At 33.9% G+C, this 27,362-nt stretch overlaps 2 protein-coding genes across 10 annotated transcripts in view; one reads left to right on the plus strand and one right to left on the minus strand.

Moving 5' to 3' along the window:
- The window catches only part of LOC142336036 (uncharacterized), a 421,548-nt gene that overhangs the window by 147,951 nt on the left and 246,235 nt on the right, over positions 1-27,362 (plus strand). The gene's annotated exons all lie outside the window — the stretch shown is intronic.
- Positions 7,004-27,362, minus strand: part of LOC142336034 (uncharacterized) — a 79,957-nt gene continuing 59,598 nt past the window's right edge. For 8 of the 9 annotated variants that reach the window (XM_075384520.1, XM_075384518.1, XM_075384519.1 and 5 more), the window contains one exon: positions 7,004-7,470. In XM_075384520.1, the coding sequence (XP_075240635.1) occupies positions 7,081-7,470 (390 nt within the window). In that variant the 3' untranslated portion in view covers positions 7,004-7,080. Of the gene's footprint in view, positions 7,471-10,149; positions 10,311-14,472; positions 14,564-19,512; positions 19,668-20,348; positions 20,629-26,056; positions 26,260-27,362 lie in introns of all 9 variants that reach the window. The other variant, XM_075384526.1, reaches the window with a different exon arrangement.

Here is a 27,362-nt window from a genome sequence, read left to right on the forward strand (position 1 = left end):
ACTTGAATCTTCGTCTTTCTGCTAAAAAAAATTAAGCGAGTGCTATATTGGCATTGCTATTTATAATCAAAAGAAAAATGGCGTATCAAAAAAATGGGGAATTAAAGGAGGCTAATCGAAAATAATACAAAAGTCAAGAGATCTATTCAAAGAATGTCACCTTTCACCACTGCTAGTCACTCACTTTCGAATAATAGAAGTCATTTTTTTCAGAAAAAGTATTTTTCTAAGCGGAATTTTTAGGTTAGAAAAGATTGCAGAACACAACTTCTCATATTAAGAACAGGCAAGTGATTCCTAAAACAAAAAAGCGTTCTGAAGTGGAGTAAACTTCCTCCTGAGATAAAATTTTAAACAAAATATTAAAAAATGATAAAACAACATCTGCTTTAGTAATTTAAGATTGTACCATTCGAAATAAATAGTAGCTATTTCAGAAGATACTTTAAGCAGAACACAGAACTTCTAGTTTTGATTTGGATTTTTCTTGTTTGCATGCTTCAGTTTTCTTCATGCCCGGACTGATTTCAAGCAAATTTATTTTTATTATTGGCAAATTTTAAAGCAAAAAAATATTTAAAAAATGATTTCTCTTGCTTTGTCAGTTTTTTTTTATTTAGTCACAAGAAAAGTTTAACGATTCTTTCAATATGTATGTTGGCATCCTGTTGAAACTATTTATTTTTATTTTTTAGTTTTTTATTCCTTTCGATTTTATTTTTCAAACTGTTTATTGTTCCAGTGTTTGAAGCATTAATTAAAAAATAGAAAAAGTGCCGGCTGAAAACCAGTTTTTTTGTCAATTTTTTAAGTTTTTTTGTAACTGTTATCTTAAGGAGTTCAGTACCAGAAGGATTTAAACAGATTTTAATATTTTCAAAAAAATTTTCGCTGACAAAACTATCTTTTTGTGATGAAGTATTGAAATTATTTTTTGGAGCATTAACATTTCGGTGGTTGAGAAAAAGATTCTTGAGAAAAAAACGCGTTTTAAATGAGCCGATTCTCCTAATATAAGTTTTTCGTGATGCTATAAAACCATCATTGAATTAACCATTTGCTTGTAATGAGGGAGTTAATGACGTCAGTTGAGTGGTTTCAAAATTAAGTGTTTTTTCTAACAACTCGTCTTGAACAAGGAGAACTGAACATCCCGAAATTTGTTCCACGAATGATCAAATTAACGCATTCAATTCACTAAAAAGTTGACGATTTATTTGTCATTCATAGTATTTGAGCTGATTCAAAAACAAAGTTGAGATATTAATTATTGATTATGCTGAGCTTTTTGAAATAATTTTAGACCTTTTATTAGTTTAAAAAAAGTTTACAACAGTTCTGCTCCTATTTATTGACAATAGCGCTTGGAGGTAGCACCCGAACCCTAATGATCATTACCCAATAACGTCGGGCGAATTGCTCCCTAACGACCGGCGAGCGGTTGGCTTCGTCAGTAGCTAGCCGCGGTTTAGAAAGGCTAGCTTGAGCTTGATTCGACTATGCAACTTTTAGTTTTCGAACCTTGTTAGTAAATAAATCAATTAAAAACTGATATTTTCAAAAATTTGCAAAAGTTTGCAAAATCTAACAGAAAACATTCCAGATTTTGCAGTGAGACTGTTCAAAACAATTTTTTGTCACTGAAGTTATGTCAAGTAATCCATCTACAAGACTTGACAAGCTTCGTTGGCCAGTAATGATCGTTAAACTCAGAAAAGGACAAAAATATTCACAAGTTTTGAAAACATTTGCAAACTTTAACATAACCTTGCTGAAAATCAAGATATTAAAATCATCAAAAACATTGAGGTAATCCAGTATCTCTATTTCAAGCTTTAAATAGTTTTACTGGCTCATAAAGATCCATAAACTTGGAACATGATTCAAAAGTTGAAAAAAATTTAATTTGATAAAAAACTGCTAAAGCTGGAGTCAATAAAATATTGATAAACCTTCTATTAACTCTTAGAAACTATTTGGCAGCTTATCCCTAGTTATCCCTAGGACCCTGGTGCCGGACAAATTGATAAAAATTTCATGAAGATTCAAAAAATTTTGTGAAAATTGCAAATAGTTTTTTTAATTTGGTGATATTAAAATCTAGAAAACCATTCCATTACATCAAGAAGCTTTTCAGTAACCTATAACCAAACCCTGGAGGAGGTTATATGGCTCTTGAGGCTGGAGAAACCGAAAAAAATGAGAAAAAATTTTGAAAATTAAAAAAAATTGCAAATTGCATAAAAAACTGCTAAAATTTGTGATAATAAAAGTTGAAAGAAATCAATGGCCGAAAAAATTTTACTGTAATTTTTTATCAATCCCTAATGGAGATATTCTGTTAGGCTTAAAAACCTGAATAATGAAACAAATGTCAAAAAATTGAAACAAATTGCAAGTTACATTAGAAAAAATGCTAAAAATCGCGATGTTGAAATCCTGAAAAACATTCCATTACATTTAGAAACTATACAGTAACCTATTGTTAAACCATAAAGGGGTTTTCCTCGGCACCTGAGGCTGAAGAAACCTAAAAACTAACAAAAATTTTCAAAAAAACTTGAAAAGAAACTGCAAGTTTTGTCAAAAAAATCGCTAAATTTTGTCATATTAAAAAAGTGAAAGTTTTTCCAAGGCAATTTAAAATTTTTCGGTAATTTTTCAACAAACCCCTAAGGGCATTTTTTGGCCCTTGCGTCTGGAAAGTTGTGAATGATGAAAAATAAATGTCAAAAAAATTGAACAAATTTGCACGTTTTGTCAAAAAATTTCCAAAATTCGTGATGTTAATATGTTGAAACCATTCCACTACCACTAGACGCTATGCAGTTACCTATTATAAAACAAACCCTAGAGGATGTTCCTTGACACCTAGGGCTGAAAGAACTCAAAAAATGACAAACATTTTCAAAAAGCTGGAAAAAATGGTAAAAATTAGTATAAAATTTTGTGCTTTTAGCGATCGGTTGTTCGAACGTAGCCGCGGGGAGGGGGGAGGGGGGGGGGGGGGGAGCAGCGGGGACAACTGGAGGCTGACGGGGAGGGGAGTTTGCGCAACAGTGGGGTGGTGGGCAACAGCGTGGTGCGGGGGAGGTCGAGGCAATAGTGGGGGTTCAACATTGGGGATGTTTTCAATCTCTAAGAACCGCCCTTCACACCATAAGTATATGTCTCCAAAACAAACTGATCTGAAACAAAGCTGAAAGGCTCTAAGAGCACTTGATGCCACTGGGCACTACATGTTTATCCCGCTTTCGAGGACGAAAAGTCTAAAGCTTCAGACGAAAAATCGGTCAAGCGAAAAATCGTATAAAAAAGACTGACAGGACTAATATAATTGCTACAAACTTCGTTTGAGAGCAATTAATAAAACAACATTGAAATATGCCCCGCAAGCCGATATGATAAAAATCTGAACTAGTGTAATTGCTATTGGTCATTTAACTGGGGAAAAATGTCATCCGACTTGAAACGCGTAGCGATCCGAGATAAATTTTGGAATTTTGGAGTCAGTTCAGCAGAGTAACGTATCCTTGCATGAAGCACTAACTTTCCATGTGAGAATATCTGATACTCTTTATATATAAAAGAAAATCTTGCATTGAGTAGGAAAATCTGTTACTTCAGAGGTCTGGCATTTTTAAAATTGCATGTTTTTAGTACTGAAATAGAAGCCCGGATGAGAAAGAAGGAGGGAAACACATCCAGAACATACTGGAAGATTCTCAAAAGTCGGTTTTTCAACTTGACTGGAGCTTTTTCCGACAATTTTTCAGCCATTATTTACCTTTAAAAAACCTTATTAATCTTCGTAAGGCCTTAGTACGACACCTTATTAATCTTGGTACGGCCTTAGTACGGTACCTTAAAAATCTTAGTACGGCCTTACTACGGCCCTTAGAAAATTTAACATGATTTTAGAGCGGTTTTTACTTCAAAACCGTACTAAAATCAAAGACTTTTAAGGTGGCGTACTACGTACGGCCTTACTAAGTTTAGTAAGTTTGGCCAACGTGGGCTTGCATTGAAAACATTTTTTTTGCTATTTTTACCATCTTATCCGTGTTCAACCAATTCATTGATCAAAATATTGTATTTCATTGACATTTATTTTAGTGTGTAGCAAAAAGATATGCCCCCAATCCATGGCATATTTTTATATGAGAGCCTTGCTATTTTGAAACTGCTGTTCAAGTTAGATTTTGTTAACTTTTTGTTATACTGGTTTTTTGAGTAACTATTATTGCCTTTCCCTCCGTGCCGATAAGAATTCTTATTAAAATTATCATATGATAGAGCTTTTACAGTTAAAAAATTGTCTTTCTTCTTATAAAGGGAGCTGCATCATGAACCCCTGATTTGAATATTATCAAGTGCTTGTTTGAGTATTATAAAACCGCTCAAAACTACCATTCCTCTGTTCATTGTAAGAATATTTTTCGGCCTAGCTCCACTGTTTGTTTCCACAAAGATCTGAGTTGATTCAAGACAAAATTGATATATGATATATTGATCGGACAAAATGATTGTTTGTGGAGCTATATTTAAGAGAAAAAAATTCAGTGGTTATCAGATATCATAACGATATTACAATAGTTCGACCTCTTAGCATCTCTTTATCTATTATCTATTTAGATTAGAGTTTAATCACCAAGGTTGTTCTAGATCTTTGAAACAACCATTCTGTAAAATATAATCGAGAGCTCCTCTAATAGCAATCAAATATGAATATTCAGCAACAAATATCTCTTCTATATCTCGATCTTCAAATTTATTCATAATCTTCACGCTCAAAGTTTCGAAATTTTGACTAATTTTTCCATCTGAACAAAAAGTTTTGCGCTCCTCAAAGAATAGAAACTTGTCAAAATGAGCATCGGGTAGACCGTGCAATGCATGTATGTGTTTGACGTCTTTAACTTTTGGATTGGGTTGTCCATTTTCAGACGTATGATGATGTGAATCAACGTCCAGAATTTTTCTCAGATTAATTTCTGTTGTTATTTTGTCAAAATGGCCATGAACTGCTAAATCAGCCCCGTATAGTAAACTAACAGGTTGCCACCATTCGGGCCAGTTTCCCATCGGGTTATTTACCACAAATTGCCCAATAATTGGGTACTTATCCGGGTTCCAGCCGTTTTTGTAAACAAACAACGTGGCGTAAATAGTTTTCTCGCACAAATTGATAAAATGATCGCTTCGTACTAGCCATGTCGAACCGATAGTTTTGACTTTCTGTCGTTTCCAACCTAATTCGCCCGCAATTGTGTGAAGCATAATTTTGCTAATTGCGGTTCCGTATGCCCAAAAACTGAAAACGATTTCAACCGAGTTCTCAACTCGCCACGTGAAGAAATTCGGGGTCAAAAAACAATCCGGATCAGTTCGCAAAACGAAGTGATATTTTTGAACTATTTGATCAAGCTCCGAATCTTGTAAAAATGAGAAACCGTTTATATAATGGTAACTATGATCCGTGTGCGCAACTTGACGTCTGTAACATTGCGATGGTTCGTTAATTCTAATATCTTTAGGCGACGCTAACTCTTTACAATCTATTGGCAATTTTTTGGAATCGAAATGTTCATCATAATATACAAACATGTCAGCTTTGACGCCCTCTTTCGGATTTCGCAACCATTGGTAATGTGTTTGAACATACCTCCACGACGCATAAAGCATTGTTGAAAACACAAACGCGTATGAAGACTTAGATCCGTACAAATCGAACCCAGGCGGCAAATGTGTAATAATCATAACTCGGTACGAATAATTTTCCGAATTATTTAAAGCGACCTTGTTTTTAGGGAATAAAGAATCAGCAAGATGTTTTTCCTTTTTGTCTCTCTCAATTTTAGCTGTTGCCTCAAAATTTACATTTTTCGGATCGTCGGGTTCAACTTGATATTTATAAACTACCCGATCAGTGTAAAAGAGATAAACAACGCAAACAAAGCCTAATATTAAATTTAAAGTGAGGGGTTTTCTGCACAGAATTTTACCCCAAATTTTGATAGTCATTCTTGTAACAATTCTGATCTTTTATGCACGAAAACTAACTTCTGAGACTAAAAGAGAGCAATTGATTTTAGCTCCAGAACTAGATCATATTTTCATGTCGTGGTAGAAAAAGGGGAGTTGCTTATAAACATTAAACAAAAGCTGGAAAAGCTAATAAAAATATTCATCGGATAGATATTTGACAACCTTCATTAAGCTGTTGCTTGATGTCAAAATAAATCAGTAGTGCAATTTTGGTAAAAGTAAATTAAAAAGCAAATATCTATATGAATCTATTTCTTAAGCAAAAAACTGAGTGAACCAAATATTATAGCATGTTTTATATAATGCGATCAGAAATGTAGCTTCAAAAAGACAGAAATTGGTTCGTGACCTAGCAGAGAGGGGTGATAAAACTGGAAATTAGATCAAAAATGAGAAAAAATTGGACCAGGAAACAATTTGTAATTTTCTTCCGTTTTATTCATCTTAAAATGAGGCCAACGATAATCTAGCATTATTAATATTACGCACATATATTCGAGCCGCTGTTGATTTACAAGACATCATTTGAAGAGCACATCGAATAGTTCGATATAAAGCTGTCAAAGTGATGCCTCTGATCGGTGTTATCGATATCGATACAAAGTCTCCGATCAATATCTATGTCTGCGAACGATACAGTGTCTGCAGCAAATTGATCTCTCAGAACTGCCATTAGATTTCGAAGCGAATGAGAGTGTGTGGTGCCTAAACTAATTATGTTTATTGTTCTGAATTTCCAAATTTGTTTGGCTGTTAGGAATTTTATGCCAGCTTGGCCTTTTAATTACAAATTACGAGCCAGACCCCTACCAAATAGCCAGCACCCCTACAGATCATCTTAAATCAGGTTTTAATATTATGCGCCAATGAAACATTATACTAATTCTAAAATAAGTTCTGCAAAATGGTGCAACACTACTTTTCAGTGCCTCTTATTTCAGTTAAGTAATTTTTCGATTAATATAATATAAATTTTTATCAACTTGTGCATAATATTTTTTCATTGTTAAAGTTATTAAATACAATAGTCTATCATGTTGTTTCTATGCGTGTATCAGCATCTTCGATTTTCGGCTTCTTTTTGCAACAAGAAAAGAGACCATTCGCTGTTTTCCGAGATCTGGTTGATGCTCGCACTGGGTCGTCTCTTTTGACGTCACCAGCCTCGGATTCGGACTTTTTCTGGTCAACGACTGGGGTTTGAGACATTTCATGACCAGCTTCGAGAGGCTCTGTTTTTTTCTCTTCGGCAGTCTTGGTGTTCTGATTTTTCTCATCTTCAAATGCAAGTGATTCGCTACTTTTAGACGGGTTGAAAGCACCAATTTTATGGGATTTCAATTCCGTTTCTGGACTGGGAGCGAAGTCGCTGCCTGCTTCTTTGCTCTTCTCTTCGCCGTTCCCGTTGTCGTTTTCATTTTTCTGAAAAATGTTCAATGGTGTACGCTTTTTCAATAGCAATGCCTGGCTTCAATTTATCAGCTGATGTAAATTTATTAGGCTATGCTGATAATGCCAAGCTACAAATGCCAAGTGGAATTCTTAAATAATACTTTAAATTGTATTATCAACATGAGTCCACTATTATGAGCAAAATGCGCAAAATTTTGTGATGTTAAAATGTTGAAACCATTCCACTACCACTAGAGACTATGCAGTAACCTATTATAAAACCCTAGAGGAGGTTCCGTGACACCTAGGGCTGAAAAACTCAAAAAAAAACAAAAATTTTCAAAAAAACTTGAGAAAATTGTGAAAAATAGTATAAAATTGCGTGTTTTTAGCGATCGGTTGTTCGAACGTAGTTGCCACGGGGGTGGGAACCGGGGGCTGATTGGGAGGGGGTGGGCAACAGTGGGGTGGGGGTGGGGGCAACAGCGCGCTGGGGTGCTATAGTGGGGGGGGGGGTCAACAGTGAGGGTGTCTTCAACCTCTAAGAACCGCCTTTCACACCATAAGTATAAGTCTCCAAAACAGTTCGAGCTGAAACAGAGCTGAAAGGCTCTAAGATTATGTAATCCAAACTGGGCGTTACCTGTTTATCCCGTTTTTGAGGACAAAAAGTCAGAAGCGTCAAAAATCGGTCAGGCAAAGATCGCATAAAAAGACCGACAGGACTAATATAATTGCTACAAACTTTGTTTGAGAGCAGTTAACAAATAGGAAAGTGTTCAAAAAAACAAAAAACTTAAAACAAATACAATCAAAATAATCAAAGCTATGAACAATCAACTGACTAGCCTTGAATAAGTTCAGCAACACCGTAAAAGGAAGCAACCAAGTCCCGTCATTAATCTCAAAAATTTATAGTCACAAAAAGAAAAACAAATACAGGTGAAAATCAGAAACTTGAAAATTTTGCATGAGGCTAGTCGAAGATATTAAAAAATAAGTTTATCAATTAAGGATTTTGGATGCCCTTAATCAGTTTTCTCTTCGAAGCCTGTTGGATCTCTCAGTCTTGCAATAACGTAGTTTAAAAACAACAAAAACAAACTAATGGAAATCACAAAATATTAAAGAGAAGATGTAGCATCAGAGCAATTAAAACTAAACAGCTTCAACGGAACGCACTGAACACGTTATTTTACAGCTCAATTGGAAGCCAACTACAATAGTAATTAATCAGAGTACATCGTAGGACTAGTAAAACGACAACAAAAACAGGCAAGATTAGAGAATTAATTTAAAAAGTTTAACAAAAAACTCGAAGCCATTAAAAGCGAAAGCTGTTCGGTGATAACTTTCCCTACGCTCTTCTCAAATTCTCGAAGAATATTTAATCTCAATTACAACTATCATTTTTGTTGACAAGACTTCAAAAAATATCAAAAATTTGAATAAAAACTCGAAACTCAAAAATTGTATGAACTCGTGGTAGCATCTGAAGCATTAGACCCATTATTAGAATACAAAGCCTATAACCAGACTTATTTTTGAATTTGCTTCAACATATGGAGCTGCCATTAGTGGATCTGAACTACAACTTCATGAATGAACAATTTCATGTCTTGTCTCAGAATGACATGAGAAAGAAACAAAAACATTGTAAAACGAGTTAAATTAAAAAACAGATCTCCAATAGAAATTGAAATCGTTACATTGTGAACTTACCGATGAGACCCAAATTTGCTTTTTTATTGCTGCTCATCTTTCAGGAACAACAAAATGGTCCAGGTTTTATCGCAAAAATATTTTTTACTCATTATTTTTGATACAAATATGCTAAAATTGAGCAGAAATGACGCTAAAGTGGACAAAATTGCACCCCAATATAAAGTATCCACAAAATGTTTACATCGCAATAACTCATCGAAAAAATAGAAATTGTAAAAAATATTTTTTGTTCAATATTCTACACTCGAACAGATACCACTCACGATTCTCTACGATGAATATATCGATCGGCCAGAGTTGACTGAACAAAAAATGTATATAGTTCCTCCCCCTACTAAGTGGGGTCGGAACAACCAGATTTTTTTCCTCCGAATCAGGACATTTTTACTTCAAATCTTTACGGCAAAATTTAACAATATTGGATATCAGAACATGCCCGAGGAATGAATAGAGCTAATTGTGAAATCAAACTTTCAATCCAATGTTGCTGAATCTTTCGGGATAAATGGTCTGAATATATTCTGATTCAGAGTTAGTTATCCATTCACTGATTAGAATCTGACTCAGGAAAAAATACTCTTCAATAATCAGCATTCTAATAACCCCAAGGCGAGACCGTGTGGTTATCTTCCAAGATTCCGGCAGAGACGATTATCTTGTCTGCCAGAAAAAGGGTTCCAACGTTTAAAAGATTTGTCAGAAAAGGGTTCCAACGATTAAAACAGTTTCAAAATGGTATTGAAAATGGAGTCAATTTTTCATATTCGTACATTGATGTATTTTTAAAGTAAAAAAAAAGAAATTAAATGAACTGTCGGAAGTCGCAAATTTATTAAAAAAATTTCTTAATTTGCAGGTTTTTATCTCAAGACCACCCGATTAAATGTACTTTTACTTCAAATTGATTTGTTAGGTTTTGCTATTTATATTAAGAATATTTAGATGTCTGAACTCTGTTGAATACTTATTTCTACTTATACTCGCCTCTACAATAGAATAAGGGAAATAAACAATAGCCTCATTGCACCCTGTAGGCTCAGTGAATGACCACGTGACTGTCATTGGCTGATACATAATATCCCATTGCCAATTGAGTTTCTCGGCTGCCGATCGAGAGATGTCATAGTGTTTCTCTTCCCATCCTACTCCCTGTAGGAACTGTTTCCTTCTCCCCGTGAAAAAGTTCTCCTTTTGATTTAATGAACAAATTTTCATTAGCAAAAATCTTGTAAACAAAGCTCTACGTCAAGTTGATCAGCTCAATTCAATTTTCGTTGTAAGAAGATAGATGCATCAATGTAGAGTGCCATTACATTTGTGCCATAACGTGCTATGTAAATTTTATAAGTAGGCAAGACCACTAGCCAAGGTGGTCAATGGTGTAAAAAATTTTTGAACTTATTATCACTTTAGTAGAAACATTGCTTCAAAAATTGAAACTTTTACAGGGGGGTGCTGACTTACTTTTGATGTTCAGTATACTTTTGTCATTTCTTAACAATTACAACAATTTACAACAATTAAAATTCCATCGATTTGCAGTTATTCCTGTAAAATTGGAGGAAAACGGAATTCGGAGTGTTACTGAATAAAAACTTCAAAAACAGGGTGTTTACTATGTAACTATGCTATTTGAACGTTTACTTTTGTTAATGAGTGTAACTTTTTTCTGACCTTTGTAATGATATGAATTTATTTATCAACAAGGCGGCTCGTTAATGTGCGTTCGCACATGATGTTCCGACCCGAGCTCATCTACATTTTTGACTAAAATGTCAACCAAATCAAGAGATAACAAAAATAGATGTTTGAGTTTAAAACAATCGTTACACATTCTATCTACTAATTGAATTACTAATGCCATGCTTCATTACAGCACCAACGTGACCTGACATTGAAGAGACTAGAAAAAAAATAGCACCAACAAAATTTTGGCGGCAAAAAATGAATATCTAAATTTAAAAGCACCTGGTAACAACGTCAAAATGCAGTCAGATAAAACCTTAACTACACAAGTTTACCTTTTACTAACTATACAGCAGATGAAAAGTTTTCTTAACGAGACTAGGTAACAAGCCGACAAAAAGAACGAACAGTGAGGCGAAACTTAAAAATTAATCAACATTTTTTGCACCAAGAAAATTCAAAAATCTTAAAAAACATTGGTTTTTAATAAAAAAAATCCTTGATAAATTACTAAAAAGTCATTACAAAACCAAAAGCACCCGTCTGTGGTCAGACTATGCCATAGAAACAAACTAAAGAGAATCTCAAAAAATTACAAACGATTTGCGAAAACACAAACCTTTGCTACCATTAAAATCAATAGCTATCATCTGAATATGTATTTTTAATTCAGTTGTTATTTCTGCTATTTCAGTTGAAGGATTTATACTGAAAGATTAAATAAGTTTACTTGGGCCACATTTAAAAACCATTGGGATCTGTTATTACGCGATTGTTCTGAAGGAAGAGAAAAAGAAACGCAAAAAATGGCCATTCAATAAACGTTCAGAAAAACGAAACAACAGTGGCACATAATATCAATATATATGTTATTTCTTGAAATACACGAAATTCGATGGGACATCTGATTGATGAATAGAAGTTAAATTTGACGAAAGGAACCTATTCGCTATATACTGAATGTTTCGAGCAACATCATTCATTCAGTCCTCAATTACAAGCCTATGAGATCTGTGAGCAATTTACGGCTACCTAAAGAACAAAAACAGCGAATTCAGGAAAAAAAATTGAGCGACAAAAGGGTCGAAGGCATTAAAAAAATGAACTTTTCACTAAACACTCTTCAATTTTAAATTAATTTTTCAGGAGCAATGGGAAAACCTTTTTTATCAATATAATTTCAAAAAATCAACAAATATAAACAAATACATTAGACGCACGAAAATTGCGGGAAAACACGTATTATCAACGCCATTAAATTCATTAGCCTTCAACGGAAGCCAGTATATACAATAAATGATGCCTCGAGGGGACAATAAGTTTTTTTGCCAATCGTATTTCATCAATAAGACCTTACAACAAGTTAATGACTATGAAAACAACAACAGAGAGAGGCAAAAACCACAAATTCAGTAGAAAAGTGCCTGAAGAAAATGTCGAAGCAACTCAAATCATAAGCTCTTCCCTGAAAACTTTATTTATGATCCGTTGAACTTCTTCCCTAAACCAATAGGGACTCTCAGCAGTAAGATGATGTGATAAGATTTCAAAAGGATCGAAAAACAAAATAAAGTACCCAAAAAAAATATGAATTCTCGTGGCATTGATGTTTTAAAACTAATAGGTAGAAGATAAAACCGCTAACCAGATTAATTTTGGCTATAGTAGAACGGAAATGGATTCTGTTAGAACCAACAATGACCAAGAGTATTCACGAAAAAAAATTAGGAATGGTTGAATTTCAAAAAAGTTTCGAAAAATTATTTTTAAACCCTTAACAGCCAGTAAACTCAATCTTTCATCGGAGCTCAATGACGATGCTCAGATATAACCCATAGGGAGGAAAATGATGTCTGTCATGCATAGATAGTTAAAAAGACATCACAATAAGTCTTATGACAGAAAACAATAACAAAAACAGCAAAAACTAAAATTCAGTAGAAAAATGCGAGAAGAAAGTGTCGAAGACAATTAAACCATTAGCTATTCTCTGAAAACTTTCTCTGTGATCCACTGAACGTCCTCTCTAAGCCAATTGGATTACAATAATCTTTGGATAATGTGATAAAGAGTTCAAAAGTGACCAATAATTCAAAAAATCCAAAAAAAAAATTTAAAAAAATTGAAATCTTTGTCATTGAAGTCATATAACCAATAGCTAGAAGATAAAACAGCTAAACAGAATATTTTTAGTCGCAGTAAAAAGCAAGTGGGTCCAGTCAATACTGAAACTCACTAACAGTTCAAGAAAAATTTAGGAATTGTTATTGTTCAAATAAAATTTTCGAAAAATGATTTTTATTTTAACAGACATTAAATTCAATAGCTTTCAACGGAAGTCAATAAAACGCTCAAAGATGCCCCGGTGGCAGTACATTTATGTTTGTCATGCATAGGTATTCATTATGAGATCACAGTAAGTATAATGACTATTAAAACAACAAAAAAAAACAGGAGAAAACCAAAAAATCAGTAGAAAAGTGCAAGAAGAACGTGTCGAAGCCATTTAAACCATAAATTTTTGTTTAAAATTTTTATTGGTCATCCACAGAACATCGTTTTTAAGCTAATGGGAACTGTCAATATTTGGATAATGTGATAAGATTTCAAAAGTAACCAATAATACGTAAAAATCCAAAAAAAATTTTAAAAAATTGAAATTTTTTGTCATTGAAGTCATATAACCAATAGATAGAAGATAAAACCGCTAACCAGTTTAATTTTGGTTGCAGTAGGAAGGAAGAGGGTGCTCTCACCCCTGGACTGACTTACAATTCACTATAATAAGATTATGATTCTTTAATATTCAAAAAAAAATTCGAAAAATTATTTTTTAAGTCTTAACAGCCATTAGCCGCCCCCTCAATGAAATAGACATGTTCACTTAATGCTCATTATGGAACATATTGCACTGTTAGTCAATGAATCCCTACCATAGGACTCCAAAAAAAATAGTAAAACTTCAAAAAGAAATTCAAAATTTCATTCAAAATTACGAAAACTCAGAATCGAAGCCAAAAAAAAACATGAGCAATTCCTTGAAAACGACGTTTTTTGTTCATTGCGCTTCATTCGACTATAAAGGAGTTTTGTCATTAATAGAACGTCGATATAAAATGTGACTTGTCTCTAGGTGACTTAAAAAAGCAAAAAAGAGAAAAGTTTTATTAAAAAAAGGGCTCTCAATTAGAGTTCGATTTTTTTTTGATAGTGAACTTCCCTATGAGACCAGAACTAGTCTTTCTATCGCCTTGCATTCAACTTTTACGAACTCAAAATTTATTCTTTTTATAGAAATTTGAATTAATGTTTTCGTAAAAAAGATCTTAGTTTGAAGAAAATTGTACTAAAAGTGAACAATCATGCTAAAGATCCCATTGTTCACACAAAACTTCAATCCTCGATAACTCCTCGAAAAAAACGAAATTCAAAAAAATCTTTTTACTTTTGAATTCTACGCTGGACCAGCTTTTTAATGATACCACTCACATTTCTCTACGACGAATATATCGATCGGCCAAAATTCACTGAACAAAAAAAAAAAACCCATTTGAGTATATAGTTCCTTCCCCCACAAGTGGGGTCGGAACAATAACTGATAATTATGAAAAGGAAACAATTCTCCCTGTCTTCCGCCTGGCAAAGTGTTCATAGAAGCATTCCCTCCATCTGGCATGGACAAGCGTTGCAGTGTAAGATCGTAAAAGCGCGGCTGTCCAACTTATGTTTTGTAGCTGTTGCAATATATGATTTTTCTTACATGAGCGAGATAGAAATCTTTATCGTTGCCTTATTTATAAAAAAAACAGTTGAGGTGGGTTGTTGATGCATGCTACCCTGGCTCCAAAATTCAGTTTTCTTTTATTAACAACCACACAGTGACAGTTGGGCTATTATTGGCCTTCTCTTGGTTCTTTTAATTGCTCTTGAACGAAGTTCATAGCAATTATTGTAAACGTGTTGGTCTTTTTTCATGCAAATTTTTTGCTTGACCGTTTTTGCGCTTTTCTTTTAGAACATTCTTTGACTTCTCAAGTGACTATTTTACGCTTTCGTTCTTCATCTCTACTGCTCTCACTTCGTAGTAAAACTTGTTGCTAAAACAGAATCGGTTGTAGTAGAGCCAAAACATGAGCCTGATAGTCGAGTGGGCAGTGCTTCAGGTCAGAGATCGTGACGTCAGTGTTTCGAAGCTCGGTGAGGGCAAATACTTTTCGAATCGCCTGTCGTTCGAGAGCAATTCTTCCAACATTAGTCGGTTTAAGTTTTAATTTCGTCGTCAAGATTTTTGTTACGACCATATAGCGTCACAACCAGTTCAAATCTGCTTTTCGTTCATTCGTTCATGCAATTTCAACTGAAGTGCGTGCGTGACGCCATTTCTCACTCCTAGTGGAGGGAGTTTTTTTTGTTCATTCATGTGATTAATTTTTTGGTCACACGTGACTTACCTCACCATCAAAAATAAATCCCTCACTTTGAAAATGACTTTTCCTTACTTTAATTCGAAGAGATAAGTTCAAGTTAGTGCGTGCCACTCTAATTGAAGGTTATTTGAGAGCAGCTATTAGAAGCAGCAATTACTTGTACAAATTCCTAATGAAAATTTAACAACTCAACCTATAATGAAAGAAGTAATTTTTTGGTCTGTCTTTTTTACAGTTTTTATAGACTGCAGATCTACAAAGCTATTGCGGCTATTTTCTGCTACTCTGCCGGCTATGTTTTCATTTGAGTCGGAGGTGACTCGGAAACTGTGAATGATTATTATTTAAGATCTTACAAGATTCTGACAGAACCTTGCAAGAGGATGCATCCTCTCAGAATTCTTTTCGACTGAATTTTTAAAAACATAGCCAGCAGATTCCCGGAAAATAGTCGCGATAGACGCTTGTGGCCTTCCATGAATTGAAACAACTAAGAAAATAAGATAGACAGATTCGGACTGTCAATTTCATGAAACATACGGTCTATAATGAAAAAGCACTAAAATAGTTTTTTTTTCAAAATTGATATCCAAAATCAAAAACTCAAGATTAATAATCACGAATTAGGGCATATAAGTTTGGCATTACTTAGATGTACACTATTAACTAATAATTGCTCATGAAATTTAATGTTCCACAAGTGAGTCCAGAAATCATTTTTTTGTGAGGTAAGTTACGCAATCGACCTAAAAGCAGAAATGACGTCACGCACACAAATTTTAATCGCAAAGCAGTAGAGGTCACTGAAGTCATTGAAAAAGTCAATTCCAAGAAGTCAGGTTGTAAGAATAATCGATTGAGACGACGAATTAAAAAAACACGATGTCCGGAATAATAGCGGCTATCGCTTCGCGGCAATTAAAAAGTTAACAACCGTCTTACAAGATCTCACAAGATATTTTTGCAAGAAACTTGTAAAATATTGAAATCAGCCATCTGCCCCGCATTAGATTTTTACTTGTGTGCTTTCTCCTCAACTAACCGACAGCCAATTTTTTGAATATCGATTGCAATACTTACCGGTGTTGTACTCCCAGTGAATCCCATCGATGGATCGTAGAAACTTCACAAAAACTTCATCGACGGGTCACCGATGGTTCATTGCCAAGGTTGAAAAACTTCGCAAACAGGTCACAAAGCATCAAAAATATGCCCAAAATTTGTTAAAAGTGGTCCAATAACGTCACAAATAGTTCGTAAAAACTACAAAAACAGGTGCCAAAACGGGCTTCAATTGCATGCTCAACAGAAATGCTCAATGGTACTTGAGTAAATCAAAAAATTTTTTCGAAATAAAATGTATTTGTTACTATGATCCATCTGTGGAAGTATTAAAATGGTGTTTCACATAAAGGTTGCGACTTTTTATGAAATATCCATGAATGGTTACCATCCGTCCCACCCTAGTATTCCACTTGTGTGCTTCCTCCTCAACTAACCGAAAACCGTTTTTATGAATGCAATAGGTACCCGGGTTGGAATCCCAGTGAATGTCATCGATGGATCCAAAAAAATTCATAAAAAGTCCATCAACGAGTCGCCGATGGTTCATTACCACTTTTTCTCTAATCATAGAAAATCCAACGATGAGATTTCACAAGACCATTTTACAGTCCATCGATGAAATTTCACCTGGTCATAGAAAATCCATCGATGAGATTTCACTGGGTCATAGGAAATCCTTCAATGGGATTTCACTGGAACATAGAAAAGTCATTAAATTAGGTACGTACGCAAAACGTTGAAATTGATTCAAAAACGTCCCAAGTTGATAGGTACCAAATCTTTAAAATAGGTCTGAAAAACGTTGAAACTGGTCCAAAAAACTTCAAAATTAGGTCACAAAAACCTTAAAATTATATCAGAAAATTGGTGAAATTAGTCCCAAAAACGTCGAAAACAGGTCCAAAAACCATTGAAATGTTGTAATTGGTTCAAAAATGTCACAAATAGGATCAAAAACGTCATAAGTAGGTGCGAAAATTTTGGAAATTGGTCCGATAAACTTCAAAAATAGGTTTCATAAATGCCTGATTATGTCTGAAAAACGTCGAAATTCGTCCGAAAAAAACTTCACAAATAGGTAGCAAAAACGTCAAAAATAGGTTCTAAAAGGGCTTATATTGCTTGCTCAACAGACTTGTTCAAGAGAATGAAAAAAAATGAAATTTGAGTAATTTGAAAATTTCTTTCGAAATAGGATGTGTTTGTTACTATGATTCATCGATAGAATTTTTAAATTAGAATGTTTCACCTATGGTTTTAGACTTTTCATGAATTATCTATAATGCCTCGATTGGACTTTCTCAAAGCCCAACCCGGGTACAAATAGGTGCTAATTCTCAGATTTCATTGCTAAGCTTTTGGCAAAGACAAACTGCATATAAGCATTTTTCTGTATTAAGTTCATCGCAAGCCTGCTATCATGCTTTACCAAATTTTTAACTTGATAAAATATCCAAATGGCCTGACTTCAATTCCTTTGATGATAATACTCATAATTTACTTTATCTACTGAATTAACTGTTTTGTTTTTCATTTTTGTGTTTTTGAGAATAAACATTTATTGATATTCTTTCTTGTATTGTAATTAATACTAACCTGCACTATAATGTTCATGCGTTGTTTCATGGTGTTTATCTTGACAAACTTTTCATGTAATTGTCTTTTCCGTTCAATTACAGTTCCTTTAATGTCCCTACACTTGCTATGAAGCCCATAAAATGGGATAAGGAACAACATAATTCAACAACTCTAAACTTTGTTTTAGACTTGTGATATCTGCCACTCAGACTAACAAATAGCGATCTCAATCGAAAGATCTGAAAAAATTGACTAGAAAGTACAAGATTAGTCTACGTTGCTGAAAATTTGAGGCGTTATTTTAATGCAATACAGCAAACAAAACTTTCAAAACGTTGGCACAGTTCACCAAGACTTTGCTATTGTCATGTACCTGTTTTCAGAGAGATCTAGACTTTTTTAATACTATAATTAAACAAGAAATAGAGTTTATTTCGGATACTGCAAAAATGTTTGAAATCCAGCTCAATAAAAATTGATTAGACGCAAATTTGACTTAAAAGCGGTAAAATTTATGAGAGAATTACCAATGACAAATTGAGTTTGAAAACAATTTCTCAATACAATCTACACACGCACGCACACACTACTCAAAAACTCAATGAAGCAGAATTTTTCAGTTCTGGTGGTGCCATCTTCTTTTGTCACACTTAACGTTCAAACACTCACACTTCGCAGTCGAATTTGATTAAATGAAACAAATTTTTTCTCAAAAATATTGGCTTGAAATTAGAGGAGGAAAAATTGATGTGACAAATATAAGTTTAACGCAAATGGAACATAAAAGGTTGTTTCAATAAGCATAAATGACCTCGAAAAGCATCTCTGAAACATTGCCATAAATTAATGCACAAAAGCTCATTCGTTGTGAGCATAGCATCAAATGGCCTCGAAAAAAATATGAGGACAAATCTTGACAATAAAAAACAAATATGAAACCTGAAAGTTTGAAAAAAACTGGAAAAATTGTCAAATTACTTCATACATGTGTCTTCAGAAATAATTGTATCTTACTAAAAAAAGTATTACGACAATCGACTTTGAGACTAACAGAAATTTGTTTATTGACACATAAGAGACAAATGGAGGCAAATTCGACAAAAAATGGTCAAAGTCGTCAATGTTCATCAAAAATTGGAGTTCTCATCCATTTATTTCAGGTAATAACGGTTTTCATCAACTTTCTTGTTGAAACCAGTTATATTGTAGCGAAATCAAATATAATGTCCGAAAAATTGAGTTGAGAAAAATGACATCAGATCATATTAAAAGCATTTTTTAAAAGAATATTGAACACCTGTTGCTGAAACTAAATGTTAAATCATAAAACAAAATTTTGCTCCATATTCTTGTTGAAAAATTGAGTGCAAAGTTTTCATTAAAACAATAATTTCATTATGAGCGGATTGGTCTAGTTTGTCATTGAGGTCTAAGGAAAAATGAAAAAACTTTTACAAAATTTTCAAAAAAACGTATCCGAACAAAATTTTCAGTAGCTCGATCGCAAAAAGTTTAGCTTTGGTTGGTATACAAACGCAGCCTTGGCTTATGTTAAAATTAATGAAAACAGCTACAAAACAAAAAATTCTACCGTATTATCATTTGTGGTTGATGTTAGAGTATCAGAAGACTCTTTTCTGTTCTTTGCCCCAATTGACTTTGAGCTCCTCTTGGACTGTAAAATTGGCGACGACCAACAACCTAGTCTGTGTGCAATTTCCTCTTCAGGAATTGTGCTGATGTGGTCTGTTATTTGGGAACAGTTTTCTTGCTTGACCTCTTAAGAGTGGTTGTTAAAACTTGTAAACCAAAAACCTTTAAACACTTTTTTTTGTTTTTAAGAAAAGAATAGCAAGATGTTAGAAGGTTGAGAGAGAAGAACTGAATGTAAATTGTGCATAAGATAAGATTGAGACAGCTCAACAAGACGCTCTTCTTGTTCAACGTATTCTTGACTAGAAAGATGAAGCCTTGAGGAACAAGGGAACAGGTTATGATAGCACGCCCATGTTGGAGAGCTTAATATCAGTTGGTGAAACGGTTAACATACCAGGCTTGCAAAGTAAGATGCTGTTTCAAATACAGTCCTTATTTGGACAATAGTTACGCCTCTTTAGATTCCCCCAACACATGACTAACACAAGAACAATATATTGTAAAAAAAAACTGTTTGAATACTTCACAAATATAAAAATTAGTTATTTTGAACAATACCATACGAGAAAAAATTGTATGCGAATTCTACAAAAGAGTGCAAAAAAATGGTTTAGTTATAAGAAATAATTTGCAATTAAAAAGTACTGAATCGTATAAATGGTCGCTTCAAGCGAAAATCAAAAAAACTTTGTGAGAAACCAATTTTTCAGCACCCATACACTACGGTGGTTCGAAAAAGTATTTTTTTTTCACAGCCAAGGAAACAATTCCCTAATGTATTCTTGTATAGTAAGTGAAGAGATGATGCATTCGTAGTAGCTATATCACTCGGATCCGAACCAGAGCCAACGGTACTTGTAGCCGTGTCGCCGATGACGAAATCAGTTTGCTTTATTATCGGTCCGTCTTTCGTAGATGCGATTTCAGATTCGTAAGTACCCATTGAAGGCGCTAAGTAGTTAGAGGTTCCGGTTTCGACCTCAATTGAACCTTCGGTTATGGTTCTGAGAGTTCTTGCTGTGTTGCTGCAAACGGACTTGTGCAGTGACTCCTAAAAATAACGGCAAAAAAATACTTGAACAGTTTCTGCAGCTTAACCTCAAAGCTCGTTCGAAGACCAGATCAGTCTTTCGGGTGAAATTTCACATTTTTGGAAAAAACCTCAGTACTAAGTGATATTTCTGTTTTCAAAGTTTTAAGTGACTGCAACTTATTTTAAGTGTGATAGAAATCAAATGTTCAATCAAAACTTAACAACTGAGTAACCTTAATAACTTCAAAAAGCATCGAAGTTTCCGTGGTGTTTCCAAATGCTAACTGTCCGAATTCTTTGTTCAGGTTCTCCAGAGTTGACCAGGTTTATCAATCTTAAATGGATTTTACACGGTCCATAAAAAACGACGAAAATCAGATAAAGAATTTAGGATATTGTTATGATTGGTAAAGTTTTAGGGTAAACGATTAAATTTGCTCCAGTGTCAATATATGAGCGGAAAATGGGCATACTAAAAATTGTTCGTTTTGTGGCTAGTAATTTATGAGAAAAAGTAGTAAATATTTGAGGTATCATTGAAACGTTCGCTCAGCGTAAAATATAGTTTTTTTTAAATTCGTTCTTTCCAGAGTCCTATCGACGTATCAAAACTAATTCAAAATTTGATTAAAATGATTCCAAATGTTTTTGTTCAAATTCTCCAAATTTTTGCTTAATCTTTTGTCAATTATATTTGGAAATATATTAGAATTATTATCAACAGTGTTATAGTTTTTAACTTCAGTGTTTAAAGTCAAACGAGTGTTGCTTAACTCTCATCCAATTTTTTGGCTAAATTTTTCGAAATTTAGTCTTTTCATGTTTGTGCTTCTATCGAACACTTTGTTTCAATTTGCCACAAGAAAACCTTCAAATTGTGTATCAATTATCAATAGATCCTATTTACGAGTAAATGAGTCCCAATGAACATATATTATATCAGTTAAATGCCCACGTTTTTTATGGCTATAACACTGTGTGCGTTTAAATTTGTTTTTGACACTTTGAGGTCTTAGTTCTTATTTTGTAATCCTGTGACGTGGTCTCACTAATGCCAGGTTCACGCTTTAGGTAAGGACTTACAATTTAATCTACTTAGTATTTTTAGTTGAAAGCTCATTGTAAATGCCCGTTAAAAATAATTGTTTTGAGAAAAACATTGGATTTGTGAGCCTTTTCCGTTCTTTTTTTCTTTTCTGATGATGTGTGACAGAATTTCTGCTGAGATTGAACTTTTTAAAAAATTAAAATCTGATTGTTACTTCGTTATTCAATTTCAAGAAAAGTTTTTTTTGCTTTGAAACTAAAGTTTTTTTTGGTTTTTTAGAGATCGGCCCAGTTTTGAGGTTATTTTTCTTGTTTTGCCAAATACTACATTACTGACAAGTCACATGACATACTAATGGCGTTAAAATAAAGTTCAATTTAACTTATCTAATGTTTTTTGTGAACAGATTATGGTTTTAAAGGCTTCGAGAACGTTTTCTATATAAATATAATTAAGTTGTCGGCCTATATTTCTTTCTTTTTGTGGTATGGTTTGATCTGGACAAATAAAGATCTCAGTGGCTTCCTCCTGTGGAGATACAAAGGATCTTGAATTAGGATTGCAGTCCATAGCTATTGGTTTCCTGACTTTGTATGTATTTGTTTTAAAAAAATTGCTTTTTGAAAATTGCCTTCATTTTACTTTTTTTGTAAATTTGTTCCTCAGTTACAAAACAGGCAAATAGCATTTTTCCAGATTTATAAAAATTCAATTTTGATCTTTTTGCTTTTTGATTTTCCGGCTTTGATTTTGCTGACTTTAATAACAATTTAATGACATTTCATTAGGTCCCTATTTGAGTATATTTCTGCTTTAAATTAAGGCCCGTATATGTCTTTTTTATCAGTCCCAAGAAATGATGTGGAGAAATAAATGTCTCAATGGCTTTTTATGGAGTTATATGCTAACTTTTTTTACTGATTTCAATTGATAGTTTATGGTTTTCTTGATTTTGAGATCACTTGTTTTTTTTCAAAATTAACACATTGCTCGATTCTGAAATTTTTTGTCTACTGACTATTTATTCTTACTACGGAGAGGTCCGACAATCTTTAGTGGCAATTCGATTTAGGATTTTTGTTTTGATTTTCTGACTCTTTTAAATGTTTCAAAAAAAGATATTGAATTTTGGTCGTAAGTAACATTTGATTTCGTTCTTTGATTTTGTTTTTTGTCTTGTCTCGTTGTCTTCCTAATGGCCTGTCTCATGCCCCTCTAAAGCGCCATTATTTACTTTGCTTACTGGTTCGATTTCAAGGTGATCATTTTTACATTCAACTTTTTTCAAAAAATTTAAATTTTTGAGTTTTTTTGTCTTATCCGCCTTTGGAAGGCAATTAAGTCAAAAAGCGGGATCGGCACATTTTGTAAAAACGCTCATCACCAAGATTTTTTAGTTTATATGGAACCATTTTAGAACCTAAATTTTATCATTTTAACACACACTTGCCTGAACAGAGAAGGCATTGGGCTCAATATAGTTTGATTACTGAACATTTACTCAAACTTGCTCTTTTGGATTGTATTTTTTCTCAAATATAATTAGGTTAATCTAAAAATAGTATCAAATATCATAGTTCAATTCATTAAACTGTTTAATGATTTCCTTTAGAATTCTCAATTTGTGAGGAAACGTGATAACTTGTGACAACACATCGGTATTTTTGGCAGAAATATTTATATCATCATAGTCACAAAAAACCTGCTTTTAAAATAACTTTCAGAGTGCTAATTACACAGAAAAACATATCGACTGACGACGAATGAATTTCTGTTGAAATACAGGTTGGGTCGTGGGGGTAATTTAGGGGTGCAACTTAAGATTTTTTATGGGTAGAAAAAGTCATCCTTCAGAGGGGTTCGCACCCACGCTCACCACGAAAGCAGTCTGAAGTACTAATTATTAAACTACAGAGGTTTTGTTATTGTACCGCTAGCAGTCACTTTTATATCGGCGGCAAACATTACTTTGGAATGAAAGCAATTGTGAGCACCCAAAGTGACAAATGACACGTGAAAACATCAATTAAAAATTCACAGAATTTCCTAGAGCAAAAGAGCCAAAGCAGTGAAGAGAGAATTTTAAATAAAAAAGACACTCACGTTCACAATAATTGCTTCAAACTACTTTCAAGAGCAATTCAAAAAAACACCCAGTTTGAGAATAATGCAGAAACATCTCTCTTTGCTATCTAATTACGGGTAGAAAAGATTAATGACCGATGAACATTTACCCGAAACTCAGCACTTGCGATAACTAGATTCAAAATTATAACACAACTAAAAACTCAACTGGCAAAAAACTTTGAACTAATGAATTTATTTAGCGAGACACGCTAGCAAACATTGATTCAAACTGAATTCAATTGAACTACAAAAACTACTTAAAATAGCCGCAAATTTCACTGACTAAATTTGGTCACTGATTACTCTGCATAAATAAAAACACCCAAAAAAGGATACCAGTGATAGATATTCTCTCTTTTTAGCAATTGGAGCGAAATTTTTTCTGCTGATTCTACATTCCAACCTATTGTTTTCATTCAAACCCTCAATTATGTACTGCGGAAGAAAGTACCTTCTGCATATATATATATATATATATATATATATATATATATATATGAATAAATATATATATATATATATATATATATATATATATACATATATATATATATATATATATATATATATTTAAATATATATATATTTATATATATATATATATATATATATATATATTTTATATAATTCCCGCCAAAAAATTTCTATTAAGTTTGGATCACAAACTACACGGTCAAATTAAATTTTGAGATTAAATCCTACGAAATGCATGCTTAGAACTGTATGCTTAGGATATCTTTATGTATGCTTAGAACTGAATGCTTCCAATCAAGAATTAGAAAGTACTTTTTCTCAGTTTTTCTAAGATGACAATAGTTTTTCATTTTAACTTCACAGGAAGGTGTTTTGATTAGTAATAGTAAATAAATTCCTTATGAGGCGTGTTCTTTCTCCAGATCTGGTTCGTTGAATAAAAAAATGGCGCGCAAAAACGAAATTATTTCCGCACAGAGACAGAATAAAACCACATATTGCAATTGCAAATGGAAATCTTTATGGTTGTTAGCTTGCTTTAAAGCAAATTAGTTTTAGCAAATTAGTTAAAGCAAAATGTTTATTAGAATGTATAAATCTTCAGCTTAATTTGTAGCTCCAACATCAGAAAATATTTGCTCCGTCACGACACAAACACAAGTAAGCCCCCTTCTACGTGCATCGGAACCATAGGTTACGTGATTTGTCTAAAAAAACTGATGATTTCTGGCGTATATTCAGTTTAGTTCTTGCAAATATTCACTACTAAGTTTATCAGTTTAGTTCTTGCAAATATTCACTACTAAGTTTATCAAACATTTTGCGGTTATGGTCAGACCCAGTTTTGCTCTAAACGTTTATGATCAGACTCAATGGTGGTTGGAGCCTGTTTATGATCAGATCCATTTGCGCTTGAAGCCGTTAATGACCAGACTCAAGCTCGGCCTAAACCGGTTCTGATTAGACTCAATCGCGCTGGAAATTTTCTGATCATATTTTCAGAATGATATCAATTATGAACAAATCCCTTAATTTTTATACAATATATTCTTTTTTCATAAAAATTGATGTTTGCAGTATCATACTCAACTTTGAAAGCGCCAATTTTGAAAGTATTGTTCAGGCAAATAAAACCAAGCTGTTGGGAAAACAAATTCTTTTTATACCGTTAGTGCATGTTTCTGTACTCAAAATCTGAAATTATACAACTTTCCACAAAAAACGTCATGATCTAGAGTTAATTAAAATCATCAAAAAGGGACCAGAATTTGAAATCAGCTAGTCCCCTTGCTTCTGATCAGAGCCATTGGACTTTAAATGAGCGTTTGAGCCAACGTCTCTCAGCAAAATACAAAACATGGAAAAAATTTGATTGAATTTGTCTTTGAATCGGTCGCCCGAACCGTTTATGATCAGACCCAGTTGCGCTCGAACCGTTTATAATCAGAGCCAGTTGCGCTCGAACCGTTTATAATCAGAGCCAGTTGCGCTTGAAGCTGCTTATGATCAGACTCAGTTACACTCGAAGTTGTTTATGATCAGACTCAAGCGCTCTCGAAACGGTTTATGATTGAAATCAAGCGCTCTAGAAATCGGTAGACTTAAAGGTGCTCAAATCCGCCTTTGATCAGACTCAAGTGCCATCGTGCGCTCAAAATTACCCTGTAACTTCGAGCGCAAAAATGGTCACGTATGCGCTCGAAATGGTCTGATCAGGACAACTTCGAGCGCGCACCTCAGGCTTGGGGAGAATTAATCAATTGCTTAAGGTTTTAATGAACAAATAAAATTACTAGCCTGAAATTGGTCTTCGTTCTCAATTGTGAACGAGTTGTCGTAGTCTAACGTGTTTTCAAATCTGTTGTATCTCTCCAACGATAAATCCTCGGGTGCTTCGCAAGTGACGTCACGCTGCTCCAGTTGGTCTCTAGTCTCTGGATAATGAACAAAGCGATGTAATGGTTGCTGTTCGTAAATTCTGGACCCTTGATTTTGGATGTCTGCTCACATGCCGTGCCGAACCGAAATGAGGTGCTCGAAGAAAATTTAAAAATCAGATGGTTGTTTTCCATTATACACTCAGCCACCACTAGGTAAGTGGTACCAGAGGATATAAATCATCCAATTGCCGTTATATCACAGTGAGAGGACTAATTTTATAGGGATCCCGGAACTATTCTCTTTCCGTAATCTCCCAGTGATTTTTATGACCCCCAACTAGTAGTAGATAAAACAGGGAAACCAGCCACCAGCAAAATTTGTTCCTTTTCTCCTAACGCTAATCGCGCACGTCGAATGGAACAAATTTTACTGCATGCTGGTTTCCCTGTTTTATCTACTACTGTATATTCACTCTATATTCACTTCTTATACAATTAAAAACTATCCTTTCTTGTCTCACTTAGTGCAAACCACTAGTACAGAGTTAAGCTGGTAATTAACCATTATCAGACGGATAGTTCGGGTTCTATCCCCACCGACTCCGGTGGACGTATCCCAGTACTAGTATAAAACTAAAAAGCACGTAAAACCAACTTGCGAAAATGAACTTGAATAAAAAAGAAAACTTGAACAAAAAATGAAAATATTAAAATAATTAAAATTTTCTTATATTCCCCTAATCAATATTTAACCAATCTAAAACTAAAACTTCCTGTCTCACTTGGCGTAGTGGTTAAATCATCGAGTCTAGTTAAGTTGCTTTAGCAAACGGAAGGTTTGGGGTTCCTTCCTCACTGACTCCAGTGAATGTCCCCCGATAGGCGATGCCGCCTTTCAGGATTCTGATGAAAAAAAAAACTATGAAACTAAGTGAGATAAAAAAAGCAAAAAAAGAAAACCAAATTCACAGTTCTTAAAAAGGATGATCCCTGCTGTGAGACTGTATATGGGACACACTGTGATGGATATACAGTCAAAAACACTGAGATCGGTGGAAACACAGTGATAAGTGTTTTTTTTTCAATGTAACTTGCGAAAATTGGTGACGCCTCTGCGGGGATCGGTGTAAGGACCTTCAATCTTGGTCCCCCAACCGCTTCACGGATAATTTGTACACATAACTGGCGTAACTCTAAACTTTTATGTTAAATCTTCCAGCATA

This window comes from Convolutriloba macropyga, chromosome 3 (genome assembly GCF_964194025.1).
Source record: "Convolutriloba macropyga chromosome 3, txConMacr16.3, whole genome shotgun sequence".
NCBI classification, from domain to species: Eukaryota; Metazoa; Xenacoelomorpha; order Acoela; family Convolutidae; genus Convolutriloba; species Convolutriloba macropyga.